Source organism: Saccopteryx leptura, chromosome 6 (genome assembly GCF_036850995.1).
Source record: "Saccopteryx leptura isolate mSacLep1 chromosome 6, mSacLep1_pri_phased_curated, whole genome shotgun sequence".
Lineage (NCBI taxonomy): Eukaryota > Metazoa > Chordata > Mammalia > Chiroptera > Emballonuridae > Saccopteryx > Saccopteryx leptura.
The window spans coordinates 78,587,534-78,607,204 of NC_089508.1; the positions used below are offsets into that span (position 1 = coordinate 78,587,534).

The following is a 19,671-nucleotide window of genomic DNA, read 5'->3' on the forward strand; positions in this document are numbered from 1 at the left end:
GGCTTCCATAACTTCCCAATGCTAGTACGACAGGAATACCCAGTCTTGCTTGTGCTTGGCCAATGTGTGAGTGCCCCAGGCCACCACGACCCGCCAAGGGCGTGGCTGTTCTATGAAACAGCCCTTCAAAGCCGGCTGGGTGGAGCTGGGTGCTGGATGACAGGGGATGAGGCCTCTGGGTCGGCATGCGGGAAAGGGGGCTCTTCCATCCTCAGGGCCGGGCTGGTGGAGCAGGGAGGGTCTCAGTGCGGAGACCCACTCCTTCCACTGGGGAACAGTCTCTGGAGGGACAGGGGCTTCTGTACCCTCCTACTTGTGCTTGTAGGAGAAGCAGCAAGGGTGACCCTCAAGGAACCAGACTCACCAACTACCCTGGAGCCGAAGAACAAAGCTAGAAATTGCTTTGCAGGCCCCAAATCAATGGGATCTGTGCCAAAGGGCCATGGCGAGAACGAGGTCAGCCTGCTTGCCGATAGGGGCCGCCATGGCTGTCATGAGCAGAGGGGCAGCAGAGTGCTCCTCGAGCCCAGGCCTGGACCCAGAGGTCACCCCCAATCACAGTCACCCTGAAATTTTTAGCTGAACCTCCCAGCCCTCACCAGACCACAGAAGGCAATTTCGAGAGGAAATCTCAGCACACATGATTCACAGCCATCTTTTATTGAACAATCCCTCTGGCCAGCCCCATGCTGTCCTTATAGATATCATCTCCAAGCCTCACAACACCCTGTGAGGTAGGAACCATCATTATCTATTTTGCAGACAGGAAAATATCAATGCTCCAAGGCATTAACTCACCCAAGGTCATGGAGGTAAGAGGTGGTGCCACACCTGGAGACCCACTCCCCCTCCAGTACAGGCTGCTGCCTCACCTGTGTGAGCCCACACCCACACCTGCCTGGTCCCTCCTGGTCCTCCAGACAGCCTCCAGAGATCCTACAAAGCAGACTGCAAGCTGAGCTGTACCAGGAGCCAGCACATTCTGACTCCAAGTTGCCTCTTGAATTGACTGCGAGTTGTCCACGGCAATGTTCACCAGGGCTCCATCAGTCAAGGCCTGAGGCCTTAGTGAGGGAGTCGAGCAGCTGGAAGTAACTGTACTTGAGGTCATACTCCATGTCGTACCAGAAATTCACTGCAGGCAAAATGAGACCTAAGCATGAGGGTTCCCCTGCTAACCTACAGCTTCCCTGACCCATCCCCTCCCTGACCCATTCCCTGCTGGGCCTGCCTCTGGGTGACTGGGCAGCTCCTCACCAGCAATGCAGGCATGGGACTGCTGGACATGGTGGAACCACAGGGCTGGCAGGTAGAGCATCTCACCAGCCCGCACCGTACAACCAAGAGCCTGGGCCTGACTGTAACTGGGGTACCGAGCCAGATCTGGAGCCAGTGGGTCCAGCGGGATCCAGGGCACCTGGGGACACAGTGGCTGCCAGGGAACAGGCACGAAGCCTTAGGCCCTCCAACTCCATCTCCTCCAAAGGTAAACACCATGGGTCCTGCCCTGCTCAGCACTGGAAGGCGCAGGCTTAGGGATTTTTCAGAGCAAGGTGCCACTGCCCCAGCTCCTTTGTGCCTGCTGCTCAGAGCCCAAGTTCCTACCCTTTCCTCTCCCTGGGGCCCTGGAACCAGACAGACACCTTCTCCATGGCCTCCTCATCCACCATTGTAAAGGAGCCCTCTTCAGTTAGCTGGTAGGTTGCCGGTGTGTATATCTCTGAAACCAGAGGGAGAAAGGTGTGGGGACCCTCAAGAGGTCTGCCGCTTGCCAGCCACCCCGTTTATTCGTTCCCTGGGCACCAGGGCAAGGTCGGGAGCCCTGGGGCAGTGGAAACCCTGCGTCCACACCCCAGGCCGGGGGCACTAGCTTGCCCAGGGCCCTTGCTGCCCTCCCTCCACCTCGAGCTGCCTGCTCTCCAGAGTCCCTGCAGGCCAAGCCCCCTACCATAGGGGATGAAGGGCCGGTCACTGGGGGGATGGAGCAGGAAGTACTTCTCTCCCGAGACCACACAGTAGAGGTTCTCATAGTGGTCCTTATGCACTGCCAACACAAAGAAGGCCCGGTGGGCAGGGTGGTAAAGGGCAGGGCACAGGAGGAGGCAAACAATCATGTTGGGGCCCCTGCACCCCAAGACAGTTTATGGTATAAGAGCATGCAATGTCAGAGCAGATTTAAGGGAATACCAAGGTGTCTGGTGGGCTTCAGGCATTTCCAATCTTTGCCCTCCAGAGAACTGACAGTTGCCAGGCCCTGTGCTCATTTCCACAACAGGGGAATTCTAGCTGAGGGCTCTCCTGAGCTTACCCCCTGACCTAGCTTGCCTTTGGAAAGCTTTCTAAGGACTTAGAAGAAACAGTGCCCTCCACCCCCAATGCCATGGGCACTTTCCCCCACCTGAGCTGTCAGGGGAGGTCCTCTCTTATGTCCGAGCCCAGAATCCCAGAGAAATCTTAGAGAAGAGACAGTCTAACTTCTGTCCAGGCCCAGCCTTCCACTCTTGGTCTCCTCCCCACCTGACACCTACACGATGTCACTGCAGCCGCCTCCCCCAGCCAGAAGTTCACAGCATCAGGCATTTTTCCTGCAGGTCAGAGGAAAGAGGGTAAATTAGGAGAGGGCGTCCTGAAAGCCAGGCAGGGATTAAACACCTTACAGTGACGCTGGGCCAGAACATGGGTGGAAGCAGAGGGGTCACAGGGAGAAAGGCAGAGGTGGGTCATGGGTGAAGGGCAGCCAGTCTTCAGTAGTTCACTTCAGTCAAGGCCTGGGGACTTGAGCGATTAGTGCACAGCACCTGACCCTGTGGGGCCAAGAGCGTGGGCCAAGTCATCATGGAAGGGAGAGAAGAAGCAAGCAGGGCCCCCACCTCCACTCACCCAGCGCCTCCGAGGCCCAGGGCACATGGGGCTCCAGATCGGGCAGCAGCTGGGGCAGCTCAGTGGGCAGGTTGGAGCACTGCTTCTGCACATAGAGGACTCCTGGGTGTTGGGCTCGGCCCTCCAGCACGTCCAGCACGTGGCTCAGGGGCAGGCGGTGCTCAGCAGGCATCACAAAGCGGTCCCCTCTTACAACGTCCGCATAGCCATCTGGGGTTATGGCCACACTCACCTCCGTGGAGCCCACTGTGGTTCTGGAGGAATGGACATTCAGTCCACGCCCAGATGCCACCCGCACCGCCCACATCCTGCTGGGGCAGCCACCACCTGAGGTAGGGGAGAGACCACTTCTGGAGGGCTGGCCAGTGCTTCAGGGCGTTGCGGATGATGCAGGGCCTGTTGGGGCAGACCCAGTCCCGGTAGAAGTGCAGTGGAGTTGGGGGCTCGTCCAGGTAGGGCACAGAAAGAGGCACACTGAGCTCTGGAAAAGGGGTGTGGGGAGGTTGAAGCCAACAGCTCCCAGTGGCTGCCACACTGTCTGCATAAGAGATGCCCTCCCTGGGCAGGCCACACTGTGTCCCTAGACAACGCCCATTGGTGACTAAGAGATCATGGACAATCAGGAATTGAATGAGAAAGGAATTTAAAGGAGTAAGCTTGAGGTACACACAAACACACCACTATGGGCCTCAAGAGTCGACAGAGCTACGGGCTGCTTGCTCAGCCCATTATCCAAACCCTCCATGGGACCATGTCCAGCTGCACCATGGACCCCCAGCTTTCTCCCTTGAGAATGGCCAACCTCCTGGTATCCATCAGGAAAGGCAGCCACTGAGGCAGTGCTGGGAGCTCCAGAATGAGTACAGCTGAGGCCCCAAGGTTACAAGCGGGTGTGGGAGGATTGAGGTTATGGACAGCACCCTCTAACAGTGATATTTACTGAGCACCCAGCATGTGCTCAGTACTTGTTTGGCTAATGTGAAGTTATCAGGGGGTGATCCAATCATCACCTTAGGAAGCTTACAACCTAACTTGAGAGACAGACATGAGGAACAGTGAGGGCTGAACTGTGGGTTTGCTCTTACTGAACAGAATCACATCCTCAGACACCCAAGGCTGCCACATGCGCTTGGGCAGGTTGTGCAGTCGCTCGCTGCCTATGCAGGAGTCTATAGTGGCCCTGTGTCACCTGAATAAAAATCTCTCCTTTTTGACTCTTCTCTCACTTCTGTCATCCCATTAATTGTCTCTAGGTCCTATTGATTCAATCTCCTGTGACTGTCAAACCACCCTCCTTCTTTCCTCGGCTGGTACCCACATTCACCCACCTCCTTTGGGTTCTCAAATGTCATTTCAATAAGGCTTCCCCCCCAGGCCACCCTTTTAAAAACTGTAACCTTCTCCCAATAATCCTTATATCCCTTCCTTTATATTTCTGTTTTCCTATCATTTATTACCATCTAACACACTATATACAAACTGTTTATTGGTCTGTCTCTTGGTAGAATGTAAGCCTAATGGTAGGGATGCTTGTCTTGTTCACTGATACATCCCTGGGGTCTAGAATAATACTGAAGAAACAGTAGGCACTCAGTAAATATTTGCTTAATGATTGAATGAAAGTCTCCAACATCTCCTGGCTGGATGGTTGCTGCAGTGAACTAATTGGTTTCCTTGGCTTAATTCCCCACCCTCTCAAATCATCCCTCATCCTCACCCTCACCCTTGCCCCAGTCATCTTCCTAAATACAATTGCATCTTGTCACACCCCCAGTAAAAAAAGTCCTTTGATGACTTATTACTACTCCTTACAAAATACTGTCTGCTTGGTGTGCATTCAGGCCCAACCTACTTTTCCAGTCTGGTTTCCTCCTGTCTGGTACCTGCCCCTTCCCACACACTACTCAGGTAGTTCCACACTTTGTTCCTACTGCTCACTCCGACTGGAATGCCTTTCTCCTGGCTTTTATAAAGGATACAAGGCTTTACTTTGTTATGGTCATCCTTGAGTTCTAGCCTGAATGTCTTAACCCCCAATGGGTGGTGATTGCCTCCTACCCCAAATGGCCACTGCATTCATTTGCACCTCTGAGGACAAGCTTTCTCTCTCACTACTGTGTCTCACCGGGCATCTCTGCCTTGCAATCAGTCAGAAAGTAAATGTCATTAGATAAAGAATTGGAACTGAGTGGGAAGACAGACCCTGATGGGCCCAGAAAAACTGAAAAGTGCTGGTATGCATGCTTACTTCACAGGCAAGAGAATAAGATGGGACCTGCCAAGTAGATAAGGGAGCAACAGGAAGAAACTGGCAAAGGGCCTTCCAAGTCATACCAACCCATCAAAGCAGTCCCCTAGTGGTGGTGAGGGGTGTTGATGAATCTCAGTGAATCTCCCCATTAATAATTCTCACTAGGATTTTAAAGTACACTGAAACTGTCATTTTTTTTTACCCTTTGTACTTTCTGCAGCTACTTCAGTTTTACTTTCTCACCATTTAATCGTTTTCTTTTAGAAAAAAGATCCACTGTCTTCTCCTGTAGCTTCAAAGTGAGGAAGTTTCAAAAGGGATCCAACAAATTCCTCAGGCCCAACAATTTTTCTGCTAGAAATTTAGCCAACAAAAATACGCAGGCATGTGCACAGACTCTGCTCCAGGCACACTGGCCTCTTCACTGTTCCTTGAACACACCAGGCACACTCCCGTCCTTTACCCTAATGCTCTTCTCTCAGATGTCGGAACATCTCCCCCTCTCCTTACTTTGAGCCTGTGCTCAAATGTCGCCTTATCAAGGAAGCCTACCCTGACCACCTTATTTAAACTTATAACATGCACTCCACCCCAGCATCCTGAGGTCCATCATTCTGCTTTGTTTTTCTTTTCCCTCAGAGCACTTACCTTGTAACTCATTTCTTCTACTATATAATTTACTCACTTAGTGGGCCTATGGTTCATTGTCTGTCTCCTCAGAATTGTAAACTCTACCAGGGCAGAGATCTGTTTTGTTCAGTGATGTATCCCAAACAAAAGTATAGTCATAGGCCACATAAAATTGTTTTGGCCAACAGGTCACAAATACAACAGTGGTCCCATCAGGTTTGTGGTGATACTGGCAGTCACAAAAAGTATGTATAGCATATACAATTATAATAGTAGGCTATATTATCTAGGTTTGTGTAAATATACTGTGATGTTTGCATAAGGAAATTACCCAGCTTGACGTGCAGCACATGACAGTACTATTTGTTAAACAGATATTTTCGTTGCAGCATTACAGATTGGGAATAGATTGGGAATGATCTAAATGCCTAACAGTGGGCTGATTACAGCACTACTACCTGTTAAGCCAAATTCGGAGGGACCCAAAACATGGAAGACAGGAACAAGATCCGTTGGTTACACATCAAAGCTTTATTGTCTAGCTTGGCCAAGCGGCGGCTACTCCAACAGAATTCTGAAGGAAAAAGCGTGCCCCGGCCCTTTGTTCTACTTAGTTTTTATAGTTTTGTAAGTGGGAAGTACAGAAGCAAAAATTGCAATTAGGAGCCCCTTACCACTATTGGTTATAGTCATATGTCCTTTAACATGATAGGACCATGTTCAATTTGCAAGCCATACATCCTTTTGGGGAAAACAAAGTTTACAAGCCAACGCAATGGTAGAAAGATGTCTCTTTACATATTAAAAGGTATTCCTATATTATCTAGTGTTCATCTGCTATCTCTCTGTCCAGAGTCACACGTGTTAACCACACGCATTTACATAGGAGAGGTAGTTTCGATGGGGACAAATTCCCGCAAATGGCTCACTGCTATGAGAAAAGGTTTATTTTGGCTTTTCTCTCCCTGTACCTGGCTAGCCATTAACCCTTTTCCCCACAGGTGTGGTGCAATGTCTGGGGATCCATGTTTTCATCCCCTCTGCATTTGCAACACAATGCCAAGGGCCATCCTGACTATGCCAATCACACAGTACAGAGACTATTCTCACAATTTCTCTGCACACCTTAGCCCAAATTAATAAAATGTTCTCCAAGCCTCTTAAAGTATTAATATTAATTCTGTAGCCTTTGGTACTTTACAACACCTGCGGGTGAAATGGCTCAGTGGCTCCTCAGTACCCAAGTGGGAAAAAGACTGCAGCACAGATAGGAAATGGCCTGACCAGGCAGTGGCATAGTGGATAGAGCGTCACACTAGAATACAGAGGACCCAGGTTCAAAACCCTGAGGTCACCAGCTTAAGTGCAGGTCCCCTAGACTTGAGTCTAGGGGATCATAGACATGACTCCATGGTCACTGGCTTGAGCCCAAGGTCATTGGCTTGAGTAAGGGGTCACTTGCTCTGCTGTAGCCCCCACTCCCAGTCAAGGCACATATGAGAAAGCATCAATGAACAACTAAGGAGATGCAAAAAGAATTGATGCTTCTCATCTCTCTCCCTTCCTGTCTGTCTGTCCCTATCTGTCCCTCTCTCTGTCACCAAAAAAAAAAAAAAAAAAGATAGGAAATGATCTCCAAGATACATAAGGCAAAATAGTGTATTTAGCAGTTCTATCATTTTTATAAAAAAGGAGGTATATAATCTTGTGTGTGGCTACAAAGTGTTTCTGGAAGGATGCAAATTGGGCCTGGCAAGAGAGGAAAGCTTATTTTACATTATAAATCCTCTGTTATCAAAACCATATGCTCATGTTCTATTCACTTAAAATCATGATAAATCACTTAAAAATAAAAAGATAAAAGGAAGGAAGAGAAGAAGGAAAGGGAAGAGGAAGAAAAATAAAAACCAAGCAGCGGGGAACCTGCGATCATTTGTGCAGCTGCCCCTAACTCTCCCCAAGCTCTTGCAAGGCCCCCAGCTTGGAGGAGTCGGTTCTTGAATAAAGAGATCCAGCAGAGAGGGGTTCAGAGAGGGAGAATCCGACCACCTTAAAGACTTCAGGGCAGGAAAGGATGGGAAGGGCAACAACAGACCCCCGATTATTCAGTGCAGGGCTGGCTGTGGGAAACGCAGGACAGCACCGGAACAATCAGCCCAGGAAGCCACGAGGGCCTGCAAACACGGGAAGAGGGAAGCTGAAGAACCGACCCGCGGGACTGGAGGAGGGGGATCGACAGAAGTGTCAGAAAGGAGGCATCAACCAGTCCCGTGCACGAGGTTCTGCACTCGAGTTTAAGAACTATTGTGCTCCGTGGAAGCAGCGGCCCAGGAAGCACCAGGGCCACACAACTCCGGGACTGGGTCCCGGGTATGCCCACGGCACTCCCGCGTCCCAAGACTGAACTGCAATCAAAACCAGGACGTCACAGCCTGAGCGAACCCACTCACCCCTTACAGCCGCGGGGAATTCTCGTAACTCCCTCCGCACCGCGTCCAAAGCCACCTCCGCCATGACGCCGCCGCCCGTGGCCCACCCTCCCCTTTTAGCCCCGCCCTCCCCTTAGAACCCCGCCCAAGTGCCCCTCCCTCCCCTTAGGACGCGGTCCCGCGATCTTCTCCCGCCGCTTCGATGTCCCCTCCGCTCACGTTCGCAGCCTGGAGACAACTCTCCTCTCCCCGCCCCCAGCGGATTCCGCTACCCATGCGGCGAGCGAGAAGAGCCTTTTGATGCCTGCCCCATTTGCTGGCGTCCCAGAATTAACAAATGACTGTTTATTAACCAGTTCATACATCAATACAAACAGACGTTAAAAACAGCCCCTGCCCCGTGAGACCTGGGGGGTAGGAAAGCGCCAGGCCCTGGACAAAGTATAAAATTTATAAATAAGGGGGCTTTCAAAACTGGGTCAGGGAATATCTGGGCAGGGACGGCAGTTGAGTGGCCTCAGACATGCAGAAAGGAATGGGCACCAGCCCGGCCACAGGACCCCTTCCCCGACGCTGGGTTGAGGGTAGGGAAAGGGCGGCCACCTTCTCACAAACATCAGCCAGAGTATTGCTTCCTCCTTGTGAGGATCAAACTGGCTAAGGATTACGAGGAACCCAGCCCAGAGGGCCGGGCCGGAGCCCTGTTCGGGTGTGCTGTGGCTGGTGTTCGGATTGTGGATGAGGGGGGTCGAGTTGCAAGTATATTTTTAAACCGGACTAGGTTAGCTGCAGCCCTGCCAGGGAATCCACCCTCAGTTATGAGTTCTTGGGCCCCGGATTCTCTGTAGATCGGCCATACAGGTGGTGGTAGTAGAGAACAGTGGGGGTGAAATAGGCTCCATCTTTTCAGGTGCACTCGGGCTGATTCAAACAATACCATTTCTTTCTAAACCTGCCTGTACAGCCAGTAGAGCCCAAAGGTCTGTTGATGGAAGAATGGGCTTTTGTGGCCTGAAGCCATGGTCAAGTGCCTCACCTGAAACAGAGGGAAGCAGCTGGGCCCAGAGACACGTTCTTCACCCCAATTCTTCAGTAACTGCTTCGCTACTTGGTCCTACTCTACCTGCCCACTGTGCCCTATCTCCTTCTCCTCACCCTGAACTGTCCTTCTAATTCTAATCTGTCCCCCCACCTCTACCACTTACCTGTCCCTCCTACCACCTTTCCAGTGTCTCTTGGCCACTGCTGCAGTCCCATGTGCCTCCCTCCCCTCAACCTTCAGTATCCAGAGCACCCTAGGTGCCTAGCACTGCCTTTGATAGGGTACCGTATGGGCCATCTCATACCACCTAGACTGGAAACACCAAGAACCCAGAATTTGGGTTTAGTGTGTCCCCCCCCCCCCCCCCCCCCCCCCGTTTCATGCTTCTTAATAGGCATTCTACATGAGCCAGGGTGGTAAAGGTGGTGCAGCTGCGGCAGGACATGAGGAAACCAGGCACACACAACCAAGTACTTGGGTAATTGGCCAAGTACTCTAGCAATGTACCCTTACCCAACTGGCAAGTATGAGAGGGAGAGAGAGAGCATGAGAGAGACAGTGTGTGTGTGTGTGTGTGTGTGTGTGTGTCTGTGTCCAAGGTCTTCAGAAGGTGGGCCAGCGCCCTGTAAACCATGAGGAAAACTCCAACACAGGCTTCTCACTGAGAATCACTCAGGATGCAGGGAGATGGCCTCTGGGCTCCAGTAGCCTGCTGGGGACAAGGGTTGGAGGACTGGGAAGGCCAAGGTCCTAAGAAAAGGAGGTCAGGGCTTCATGTCTGCCTAGCAGAGGGCTTTACTGTCCTGCAGTAACATCCCACAGCTGGATCCACAAGTTCTGGCCAAGACAGAAAGGGAGATGGGAGTGGAATGTAGGAGCTCAGGCCTTGATACCAACTTGTTTCCTGATGGCTGGGAATGCCCTGGAGGGCCAGAGGGTCTGCCTTTCTGAACTGCCAGGAATTGGAGAAAAGCCATAACCCCTGCTCTGGCAGCCAGGGGAGTGCAGCTGGTATGCGAGGGGAAGTGGAGGTAGAGGAGAGGCTATACTGTTGGCTGAAGGGCACTGAATACCACATTACCTCTCAGCTCTACCCAGTGAATACCCTGTGTATGTGCTCCACCCCAGGGAGCTAATCCCTGCAGTAATTTCAAATGGCTTCTAAGAAGAGAGAGGGCCAGCACTTCCTGATCTCCCCCAGATGGGGCAGGGTTGCCCTCATACTCCTTACAGCACCAAGATGACAAAGACCCAAGACCTAACTCCTGCATGAGCCACTGGAGTGGCTGTGGAGGCAGAAGTTCCAAGAAAGTGAGGCAACAGTCAAGGAAATAAATTAATAAATACAGGGACCCCATGAGAAGCAGCTGAGAAAGCTGCTTCCCCTCCGAGCACGATTACTGCTGTCCACTCCAAGCACCCCCACAGGTTTGAGTGAGTGGAGGAGGGGCTAGTTTGGAATAGGGGGAGCATTCACTTGGGACAGGTTTCTGGAATTCAGAGTCTGCGTTCCATGCGCCGCTCCACAGCTCGAAGCAGCAGCTCTGAGTATTGCTCTAGCAGGGCCTGTGTTTGCTCAGCTCCTACAGCCCCAGGGCTCCCGCCAGGGCTGGACAGCACTGTCCCGGCCAGGGCCTCTAGCTCCTGCTGCACTGAAGAGAAGGTGTTTCTGAGGAGCTGGATGATGCTACTTTGCTCCGCTGAGGGCGTCTTGCAGCTAGCCACCTGCAACAGGACCCGGGAAGTGGGTTGGAGGAATAGTAAAGCGACCTGTCAATGCATGTCTAAAAAAAGAAGGGGCCCCACCTGGGTAGCCTGCCCCCAAAGAAAGGACTGCATGCCTGGCTGGGTGTGGCTGGGAGTTCCACACTCCAAGATCAGCAAGTATGACCAAAGGCTATGGATGGAGGCAGACGGTGGGGAAACCTCAAAGGAGGAGTCCCTCTACATTTTGGTAGTAACTCCTCTTTCAAGGCATGGCCCTGCTGGACTACCCCCATGTCCGGGCAGACAAATAACTTTTGAATATGAAAAGGGACACTATTAATAATCATACCAGGACAACAGGCATAAACTGGGATGGTCCTAAGCAAACTAGGACATGTGGGCTCTCTATCCCGCCCTCTTGTCTAAGAAAGTCTCCAGCTCTTAGAAATAACCAACAGCTGTTTGGTTCAAGTGGCCCAGCTTGGCCTCTCACCCCCTTGCTCAGTATGTTCTTTTTTTTTTTTTTTTGTATTTTTCTGAAGCTGGAAACGGGGAGAGACAGTCAGACAGACTCCCACATGCGCCTGACCGGGATCCACCCGGCATGCCCACCAGGGGCGATGCTCTGCCCACCAGGGGGCGATGCTCTGCCCCTCCGGGGCGTTGCTCTGCCGTGACCAGAGCCACTCTAGCGCCTGGGGCAGAGGCCAAGGAGCCATCCCCAGCGCCCGGGCCATCTTTGCTCCAATGGAGCCTTGGCTGCGGGAGGGGAAGAGAGAGACAGAGAGGAAGGAGGGGTGGGGGTGGAGAAGCAAATGGGCGCTTCTCCTGTGTGCCCTGGCCGGGAATCGAACCCGGGTCCCCCCGCAGTATGTTCTTGATTGCTCTACCCACCCATCAGTGGGAGAGCCTTTCATTGTTCTGGAGATTCAGCCAGCACTCCCGCCCTGCTGACTCCCCCACTGGTGAGTGCCCCACACGTACCAAGTGGTAGAGCTGCACAGCCCGGCGCACACCACCCCGGAGCTCTGCCACAAGCTGTTCGCACTGCTCCAGGCTTACTGTGGGTTCTAGAAGAGACAGGCATCGCTCAGGCCCAGCAAAGCTGCCCTTTCAGGCCTCCCACCCATGGCCCAGACAGCAGGACAGGTCTACCCACTAGCATTATACCCCCTCCAATTGCCCTCAGTCCCTTCCTCTTGCCTCTTCTTTCCCAACCCCTTCTTGGCACCATTCAGAAAATAAGGTCTAGAGGAAATGGCCGGCCCCAGCCCCAGGGACAGAGGGCACGGAGGGGCAAGTGGGTCACAGGGAGATAAGGACGGTTGCCAGGAGTGTCTCACCATCAGGGGTGTGACTTACAGACTGAGACAGGAACAGACAGGACAAAACCACCAGAAACTGGATGCAGAGAAATGGGATGGAGCCAGAGTGACCAACAAAAGTGGGAGAAAGAGGATGGGACAGGAGATGAAAGCTGGGGAGCCGTGCACACCTGAGGCCTGGCTTAGGGCTATTCCTCGCCTGGTGCACTCCATGGGGCTGGGAGTCTTCTCAGGGGGTGGGAGCTGCAAGTTCTCAGGGTCTTGGAGGAGGCTGCCAACCGGCAGGTGCTGGGCACAAAGGCTGTTGGGCCCAGGTTGAACCTGGCACTCTGTCCTAGGCCTGGGAGGGATACCCTCCCCTAAACAGGCCCGCCTCTCAGTTGTACTTTGAGCCTTTCCTACGCCCATTGAGGAACCAGGATGTTCTGCCTCACCAGGGGCCCGGCCCCTGGTAACAGGTGAGAATGTGGCCAGGGTAGGACGATCAGGCAGTGGCTTTGGAATGTCCAGGACCAGGTGAGCTCTGCTGGGCAGGGCCAGCTGCCTGAGTGGTGAGACCCGGATGGGGGCAGAAACTTGAGGTTCAGTTGGCAGGCCCAGGTTCTCCCCAACAGAAATGCTGCGAGATATCTTGGCCATGAAGCTGGTGGTGGGGTTCTGGTAGGAGTGGGGTTGAGACAGACAGCCATCAGCCTGGGACAGGGAACTTAGGCCCTCCTGGGCTTCCATCTCCCGTAAGAGTAATGGGCCTGGTGGAAGAGCCTCACCTACAGAGGAGACAGATATATGCAGGTTAGGTAGTGAGGAAGGCGTCCCAGGTGCTAAGGCTGAATTCCTGAGGAGCTCCTGTGCCCTGCACATACCACTAAAGGACACCCAAGGGCAGTAACACATAGGGCTACCTCAGGCCCTCCTTCCTCCAGCATGCTCACGTGCTCCACACTCCCCACACCCTGCAGCTGAGCCCACCAGACTCCTCACCCTGTGGCACCAGACTCTGCACGGAATGGGCTTTCTGGAGTCCACCTAAGGGACTGGCTGTGGCCACTCTCTTGGGGGTCCAGCTGCTGTCCCTGTTGAGACGGCATCGTGGCAAGAGCACAGGAGCTGCCTGCTGGGCGCCAGGGTTTCCAGGGGAGGACTCCACCTCTGGGGGTGCTCCTGGAGGGTTAGCACCATTGCCTCTCAGCTGCTCCCCAGAAGCTTGCGGCACCTGCACTGGCCTCAATGTCAGTGCCAGGCTTGAGGAAGATGGGGGCGGTTCCCTACAGGGAGGAAATGTGAAAGAAGGCCCAGAGGAGGCTCAGGTTCTTTCCTGCCAAGATGGGGAGAAGTTCCCACAGCTCTAGGGAGGCGCTAGGAGAGAAGGGCGGCATAAAGCCAGACAGGCTGGTTGTCCCAAAACTCGGAGAGTGCGAAATACCGTTGTGCATGGAAAGCCTTGGAGAGAGGAGGCTCCATGCTGCGTCAGGGGCAGGACTGGCCCCATCGGCAGCAGAGGGCGGTCAGGAAAGCCAGAGCTCCTCATGGCAAAGTGAGAGCTGCTTGGGGAGAGTACCTGAGTGGGGGCGTTAGCACTTGCAGAAGGAATCGTGAAGAGATGCTCTGAGATTCGGTCCTTTCTGGTACCCGAACTGGGCCCCCTGCCAGGGTGACAGAAATCAGGAAATGAACGAAACTCCCGCCCCAGATTCTACCCCCTAGAGAAGGCAAGTGCCAGGACATGGCCTCCCTTTGAACCTCCCTCTGAACCTCTGAGCCAGGCAGACTGCAGTGACCACATGCTGGCCTTCTGACCACACCTGGAGCAGCCCCACTGGCCAGAGTCTCAAAGTGCTGTTTTAGAAACTGCTCCTGGTCCGGGGTATGGGGGCTGCCTTCCTGCAGCTCGTAAGGGCCAGGGCCTCCATCCTCTTCCTCCTCTTCCTCATCACACTCAGCTGGCTCTTCAAGGTCTGAGGAAATGCCATCCACACTCAAGGGCTCTGTGCTCTCAGAGTCTGGATGTGGAGGAGGGGGAGAGAAGCATCATGCTGGGCCCATCTGTCACCAGGGCCTCCACTCCCACCTCTGTCCTCTGACCTGCGTGGTTCTGGCCCTCCCTCAGGGCTGCAGCCTCACCTTCATTGGGGTGCTCAGGGCTGGAAAGGCGGCTGCTGCTATAATCCACAGAGCAGGCACTGTCAGGGCTGTGCTTCTCTGAGCCCCTGCTGCCTGTGTACACTCTTCCCTGGGTCCCTCGAGCTGGTGCCTGCACCTGGAACTCACTGCCAGGAAGGCCAGCAGGGGCAAAAAGAGGCAGTGAGCAGGGATAAGCAGCAGCCCCACTAGACCCCTGACTTCCTCTCCTCCTGCTCTGAGCAGGACGGGAGATGAGGCAGTGCTGACATGAAGGGCAAGCCTGAGTACCCTGGGACCAGCCTTCTGCTCATGAAAGAACACTCAGAGGGAAGGGTAGACTGGAGGCTGCATGGACCCTTGCCTGGTATCCAAGATGGGGCTGTCACTCGGCTCTGGGTAGACAATACCATCTTCCATGGATGTTGGCTCCAGATCTTGGGGAAAGACCCCTTCCTCTTGGGACAACAATCGGATAACATGGGGGCAGGAACAGGGTTGGGAAGCCTGAGGCGGAGGGGGCTTTTCATTCTAGAAACACACAAAAGTATGATACTGGGGTAGCTGATGTCATAGTGAGTCTGGGAAAAGAGGAAGGGGTGTGCATCAATTCTGAGAAATACTGAATACTCCAACTCTGAGGACAGACACCAAGAACCAGGCTGGGCCCCAACCAGTGTTCTTGAGCCTCTAGAACAGGGGTCCCCAAACTATGGCCCCCTGAGGCCATTTATCCGGCCCCCGCCGCACTTCTGGAAGGGGCACCTCTTTCATTGGTGGTCAGTGAGAGGAGCATAGTTCCCATTGAAATACTGGTCAGTTTGTTGATTTAAATTTACTTGTTCTTTATTTTAAATATTGTATTTGTTCCCATTTTGTTTTTTTACTTTAAAATAAGATATGTGCAGTGTGCATAGGGATTTGTTCATAGTTTTTTTTTTATAGTCTGGCCCTCCAACAGTCTGAGGGACAGTGAACTGGGCCCCTGTGTAAAAAGTTTGGGGACCCCTGCTCTAGAAGAACTATATTAGCACTGTGGCTGCTAGCCTCCAGCCACTACATATTATCATCAGCCCTCCAAGGAACCCAGACCAAGACCATCACGACAGCATGCAGCCTGACTAGCCCCACCCTGAATTTGCAGTTCAGGTTACCCAGGTGCCATAGGGGCAGAGTGAGCACAGCTGGACCAGCGCTCAGGCTCTAGGTGTTGGCACAAGGCTGCTTGGAGATCTCTATGGAACTGGGAGAAAGCTGGCTCACCTGGATAGCCTGTAAGTTCTCAGGGGCCTGCTGACCATGCTTCCCAGAACCAGATGGGGTCACGGCCGGAGAGTCCCTGCTAGCGCCCCTAGGGCTTGGAGTCAGTGTCTCCAGCTGCCGCAGGTCCAGCATGGAACGAACACTCAGCTCCACGCCTGACTGAGACCAGCGCCCCCTTCTTCTGGGTCCTTGGCTGGCTGTAGGAGCTGGGTCTAGGAACTCCACTGTCTCTTTTGCCTGGTGTGGGGCAGGGGTGGGAGACATGTAACAGTTAACAATCACACAAAATTTTTAGCAAAAATTTATATATCACTTACTGTAGCCAGGCACTTCACACGTATTAGCTCACTGAAACCTTACAACCAGCTTATGAAGTAGGTACTAATATCCCCATATTTACAGATTGGGAAACTGAAGCAGAGCAGGCTTAAGTAACCTGTCCAAGTCCCAAAGACAGTAAGTGGCCTGCCTATAGGTTATTACTCAGGTAGTTTGGCTCCGGAGTTCATGCTCTTAGCTTCACTCTACATACTGTCTTAGACGACCTTCTGGTCTCAATGTTTACCTGGTGTCATGTACACCTTAGAGCTAGGAGTCTCCAGAAGTTCCCTACCCTGAAAACAGTCTCAGCAAGGACCCCAAGTCCATTCATAGCATCAAGAACAAACCAATAGCCCAGGCTTGAGACACCGGCCTCGTCAGAACACAGGAGAGGCACCACACCATTATCCCATGTAACTGCTGCTGACAATGAAAGGTGCTGGCACTTGATATCTTGACACAGGACAAGTGGGGACTGCACCGGGCCTTTGTGATTACTGTATAACTTGTGCTGAAGTCTCTGTTTGTTTATGTAATGTACTTTACTCCTTGCACAGGGACCATCACAGAAGATACCTGTTGCACAGATTGTGGGCGAGCAACCCTAAAGGGGTGGAATGTTGGGAAAACAGCTGTGTTAGGCTTGCTCGCTTGTACTTTGCATGACTAGTCGTAAGCACGCCACATGTGCATAGTCTATGTAAGGGTGGTCTGACTCGGGGCGGATGGAGGACTGCCTGCCCGGCACTGTGTTTTGCTGTTTGTTTGCCTGCTGCAATGGGAAAAGGTTTCTCCTGCCAGTTTGCTCATCTGCCATTGCAAGACTATTAAACAGGAATGGCCCAACCCTTTCCGGTTCCATAGTTCCTCTACCGTCTGTCCGAACCCAATGTGAACCTGCCTGGCCTTGGCCACTGGCATTACACTCTCCTTCTACTACTCTGAGTAGTCATTCAGTTACTGGCCCTCTTATGGCTTTTTCTCTCTAACCTAACTATTTGGGAGTTCTGAGCTTACCTCCTAACCTGGGGTCTTTAAAACTAGAGTTTCTCCATAGTTCTGCTCTGTGGACCTTTGATTTTCTTGAACTTTACTTCTAAACACCCCCTTACTACGCCCCACCTCAACCTGTTCTTTGTTCATATTTACTCCCAGGCCTACAGACAGCTGAACAAGTGCAGTACTTCCCCTAGCAGTGACTAATCCTTGCAGCCCCTCACCTGGCCCACAGGAAGGAAACATCTGGGCTTCATCATCTCTAACCTGGGACTGGCCCAGCTGCCTGAACTCCCCCATGGGGCCCTTCTTTGGATACAAAGGATGTGGGAAGAACCCATGCCCAAATGCCCCGCCAAGCCCAGAGAGCTCTCCTTTCACCTTCTTTCATTCCTGTAACCTTAGGAGGGCATTTTAATGATGGTGACTCACCCGACTCATCTCCCAGTGGGACTGGCTTCGGGGCAGCGCTGAGCTGGGCACCAAGGCTAGACAGACACAGGCAGTCAGAGAGTGTCTCCTGCCCACCCACCCCAGAGCCCTGGCCCCACACCAGCCCATACCCTATGTGGCCACAGTGATGCTCTGGCCTCCTCAGCTCACATACTCTTACCCCCACAGTCCCAGAAAGGACTTATCTAGCCACTAGACCAACTAGTGCCTGCCTAGCCCCATGACAGACTTCCACAGACCTGGCTCTTTCTTGGTACCCTTGGCAAGGGTAGGCAGAGCTGGAAGTTCTTCTTCTTCAGTGCCCTCATCTTCTCCCTCCTTGTCACTGTCTGATGAGAGAGCTGGTCCAGAAGACAGCATTGACGGGGCCTCGGGCCTGAGTCCAAGACAAGGAAGGTCACAGGGAGAAGAGACTCAATGGGGGAAGAGGACAACATGAGTCTTCGTGTGAGAAACAGGTGTTGGAGGATACAGAGTTGCTGAAAGGGAGGTTCAGAACAAGGAGCGGGAGCAGTAAGACGACAGTGAGCAATGTGGACACCCACCCACTGCCTGCCCATACCCCATTCTCTGTCCTCACCGAGTGGGTCCAGCAGCCCTTTGGGGAGAGGATGGTCCTGGCGGCTTGCCCCCACGCTGACGCTGGCGCAGCTCGGCCAGGCGCTGCCTCATGCTGATGGTCATCTCAGAGCTCAGGCGCCACACAAATATACAGCTGGGTAGAGCCACAGAGTAGGGTGAGGGAGGGGTAGCCCCTGGGGTTGGCAACACCATTAGTTCATCTCCTCCACAGGCTGGCAAGGAGACGAGAGCCACCCTCTAATGCCAGGGTAGGTCCAGCCAAGAAATATCCCTATTCAGCCCTACTTCCCAGAGACAGCACTGAGGTGAAGAGGGAGGATGGAGCAGGGTATGTCTGGGTTCAGAGGAAGAATCTGTGTCTCAGTGAAGATGGATTCTGCTCACCTGTCCCCTGACACAGAGATGAGATGTTTGCAGTCATTACTAAATTTCATGCCAGTGACAATCTCTGTGAAGAACAAAGAATATTGTCTATGAACCATCCTGAAGTTCTGCCAAGCTTCTGTTCCAACAGTGGAGGTCAGGCGTTGGTTGGAAGGAGGGACAGGCAGCTCTGATGGGTCCCAAAAAACTGAAGGGAGAAAGAGTCAAGTTCCAGGGGTAAAGTACTGGGGCTACACTCACCTGAGTGGCCAAACATGGTGGCCACACATTCGCCTGAGAAGAAGTCAAATATGGAGAGGTTCTTGTCAGAACAGCTGGTAGCAATGTAGATCCCTGAGGGGTCTGTCTGCACCTGAGGAGTGGGACACACAGCTGGAAGAAGGGAAGCACCAGTCTCTCTCCACCTACTACCCTCATCCTCCTGTCTCGGGCCCAGAGGCCATCCTACTGGCCCCTTACCTTAATCAGAGTGCCATCCTCACCCTGTGACCCTTTAAATAGTTTCTTTTGCTTCCCACTGCTGATGTTAAAGATCCTACAAAGAAACACACGCTCATTCACATGAAGAAGAGTTCACGATCAAGTACACCTAGGTGATAGAAATGCCAGAACTCGCTCCCAGCCCCGCTCTCTATGGGAGCCACTACCCAACACCAAAGGGACTACCACCTCTTGGGTGAGGCAAAGTACTCATTCCATAGGTTCAAGGGGGCATAAAGTTCTTGACAAAAAGACAGAGGGACTGAGGTACCTAGAGCTGAGCCCCTTGGGCATGAAGGAATGTAGTTAGATGGACAGAAAAAGGGATGCTCACCGAATATTTCGATCCTGGCAGCCAATAGCCGTGTACTTCCAGCTGGGCTCTACATCCATGTCATAGAGGGTTGTCTTCCGTACCACATGGTGTGTCCGTGTAAACTGTACTCCATCTCCAGACTGCGAGAGTGGAGCATGTGGAAAGACCCTGAGCTCAAATGTCTCACCAGGCCCAGAGAGCCTTGCTTGCTCCTCTCTTTATGTCCCATAACCTCAGGTACAAGAGTGGTAGGGACCCCCACCGCCACCTACTGCCCCATTCAGGAAAACCTCACCACTCACCTTCTGTGCAGTGCGGAAGTAGATGCTCTTGTCTGCTCCACAACTGATCATGCGGACTTGCCCATCGCTGGCTATGGAGGAGAGGGGCCTAGCTACTCCCACTGCTCTCAACGCACAAGGCCAGCCTTTCCTCTGCCTTCCCGCCATATACCCCGCCTGTTGAGCTACTACTCTACATGACTGGGACAACCA

The 19,671-nt window shown here is 53.0% G+C and overlaps 2 protein-coding genes across 7 annotated transcripts in view; both read right to left on the reverse strand.

The window, feature by feature from the left end:
* Window positions 1-540: 540 nt before the first annotated feature.
* JMJD7 (jumonji domain containing 7) lies at window positions 541-8,278 on the reverse strand. 2 transcript variants are annotated; one of them, XM_066341982.1, is made up of 8 exons: window positions 8,212-8,278; window positions 3,208-3,361; window positions 2,881-3,134; window positions 2,529-2,585; window positions 1,949-2,044; window positions 1,606-1,720; window positions 1,258-1,417; window positions 541-1,135 (listed from the first exon to the last, which is right to left on the reverse strand). In XM_066341982.1, the coding sequence occupies exons 1-8, from the start codon at window positions 8,273-8,275 to the stop codon at window positions 1,133-1,135; spliced, it is 903 nt and encodes a 300-aa protein (XP_066198079.1). In that variant the 5' UTR covers window positions 8,276-8,278; the 3' UTR covers window positions 541-1,132. The 2 variants fall into 2 exon arrangements, with proteins under 2 accessions (XP_066198079.1, XP_066198078.1); XM_066341981.1 differs by having other exon boundaries at window positions 545-1,135; window positions 1,644-1,720.
* A 143-nt stretch (window positions 8,279-8,421) lies between these two features.
* MAPKBP1 (mitogen-activated protein kinase binding protein 1) overlaps window positions 8,422-19,671 on the reverse strand; it is a 67,915-nt gene continuing 56,665 nt past the window's right edge. For 2 of the 5 annotated variants that reach the window (XM_066387952.1, XM_066387953.1), the window contains 17 exons: window positions 19,480-19,550; window positions 19,196-19,317; window positions 18,841-18,916; window positions 18,622-18,733; window positions 18,382-18,445; window positions 17,996-18,130; window positions 17,655-17,791; window positions 17,395-17,450; window positions 15,646-15,882; window positions 14,747-14,913; window positions 14,347-14,531; window positions 14,067-14,264; window positions 13,823-13,907; window positions 13,246-13,529; window positions 12,435-13,031; window positions 11,924-12,009; window positions 8,422-10,957 (listed from right to left, as the gene is read on the reverse strand). In XM_066387952.1, coding sequence (XP_066244049.1) covers window positions 10,730-10,957; window positions 11,924-12,009; window positions 12,435-13,031; window positions 13,246-13,529; window positions 13,823-13,907; window positions 14,067-14,264; window positions 14,347-14,531; window positions 14,747-14,913; window positions 15,646-15,882; window positions 17,395-17,450; window positions 17,655-17,791; window positions 17,996-18,130; window positions 18,382-18,445; window positions 18,622-18,733; window positions 18,841-18,916; window positions 19,196-19,317; window positions 19,480-19,550 — 2,840 coding nt within the window. In that variant the 3' untranslated portion in view covers window positions 8,422-10,729. The remainder of the gene's footprint in view (window positions 10,958-11,923; window positions 12,010-12,434; window positions 13,032-13,245; window positions 13,530-13,822; window positions 13,908-14,066; window positions 14,265-14,346; window positions 14,532-14,746; window positions 14,914-15,645; window positions 15,883-17,394; window positions 17,451-17,654; window positions 17,792-17,995; window positions 18,131-18,381; window positions 18,446-18,621; window positions 18,734-18,840; window positions 18,917-19,195; window positions 19,318-19,479; window positions 19,551-19,671) is intronic. The other 3 variants (XM_066387954.1, XM_066387955.1, XM_066387956.1) reach the window with 3 other exon arrangements.

Excerpts from the sequence above, each read along its gene's own strand:
- JMJD7 (XM_066341981.1), bottom strand. The coding sequence starts at position 8,275 with ATGGCGGAGGTGGCTTTGGACGCGGTGCGGAGGGAGTTACGAGAATTC. Across the intron at positions 2,586-2,880 it reads CTGGGCCTCGGAGGCGCTGG|GAAAAATGCCTGATGCTGTG; the intron begins GTGAGTGGAGGT and ends TCTGACCTGCAG. Across the intron at positions 1,721-1,948 it reads CCGGCCCTTCATCCCCTATG|AGATATACACACCGGCAACC; the intron begins GTAGGGGGCTTG and ends CTCTGGTTTCAG.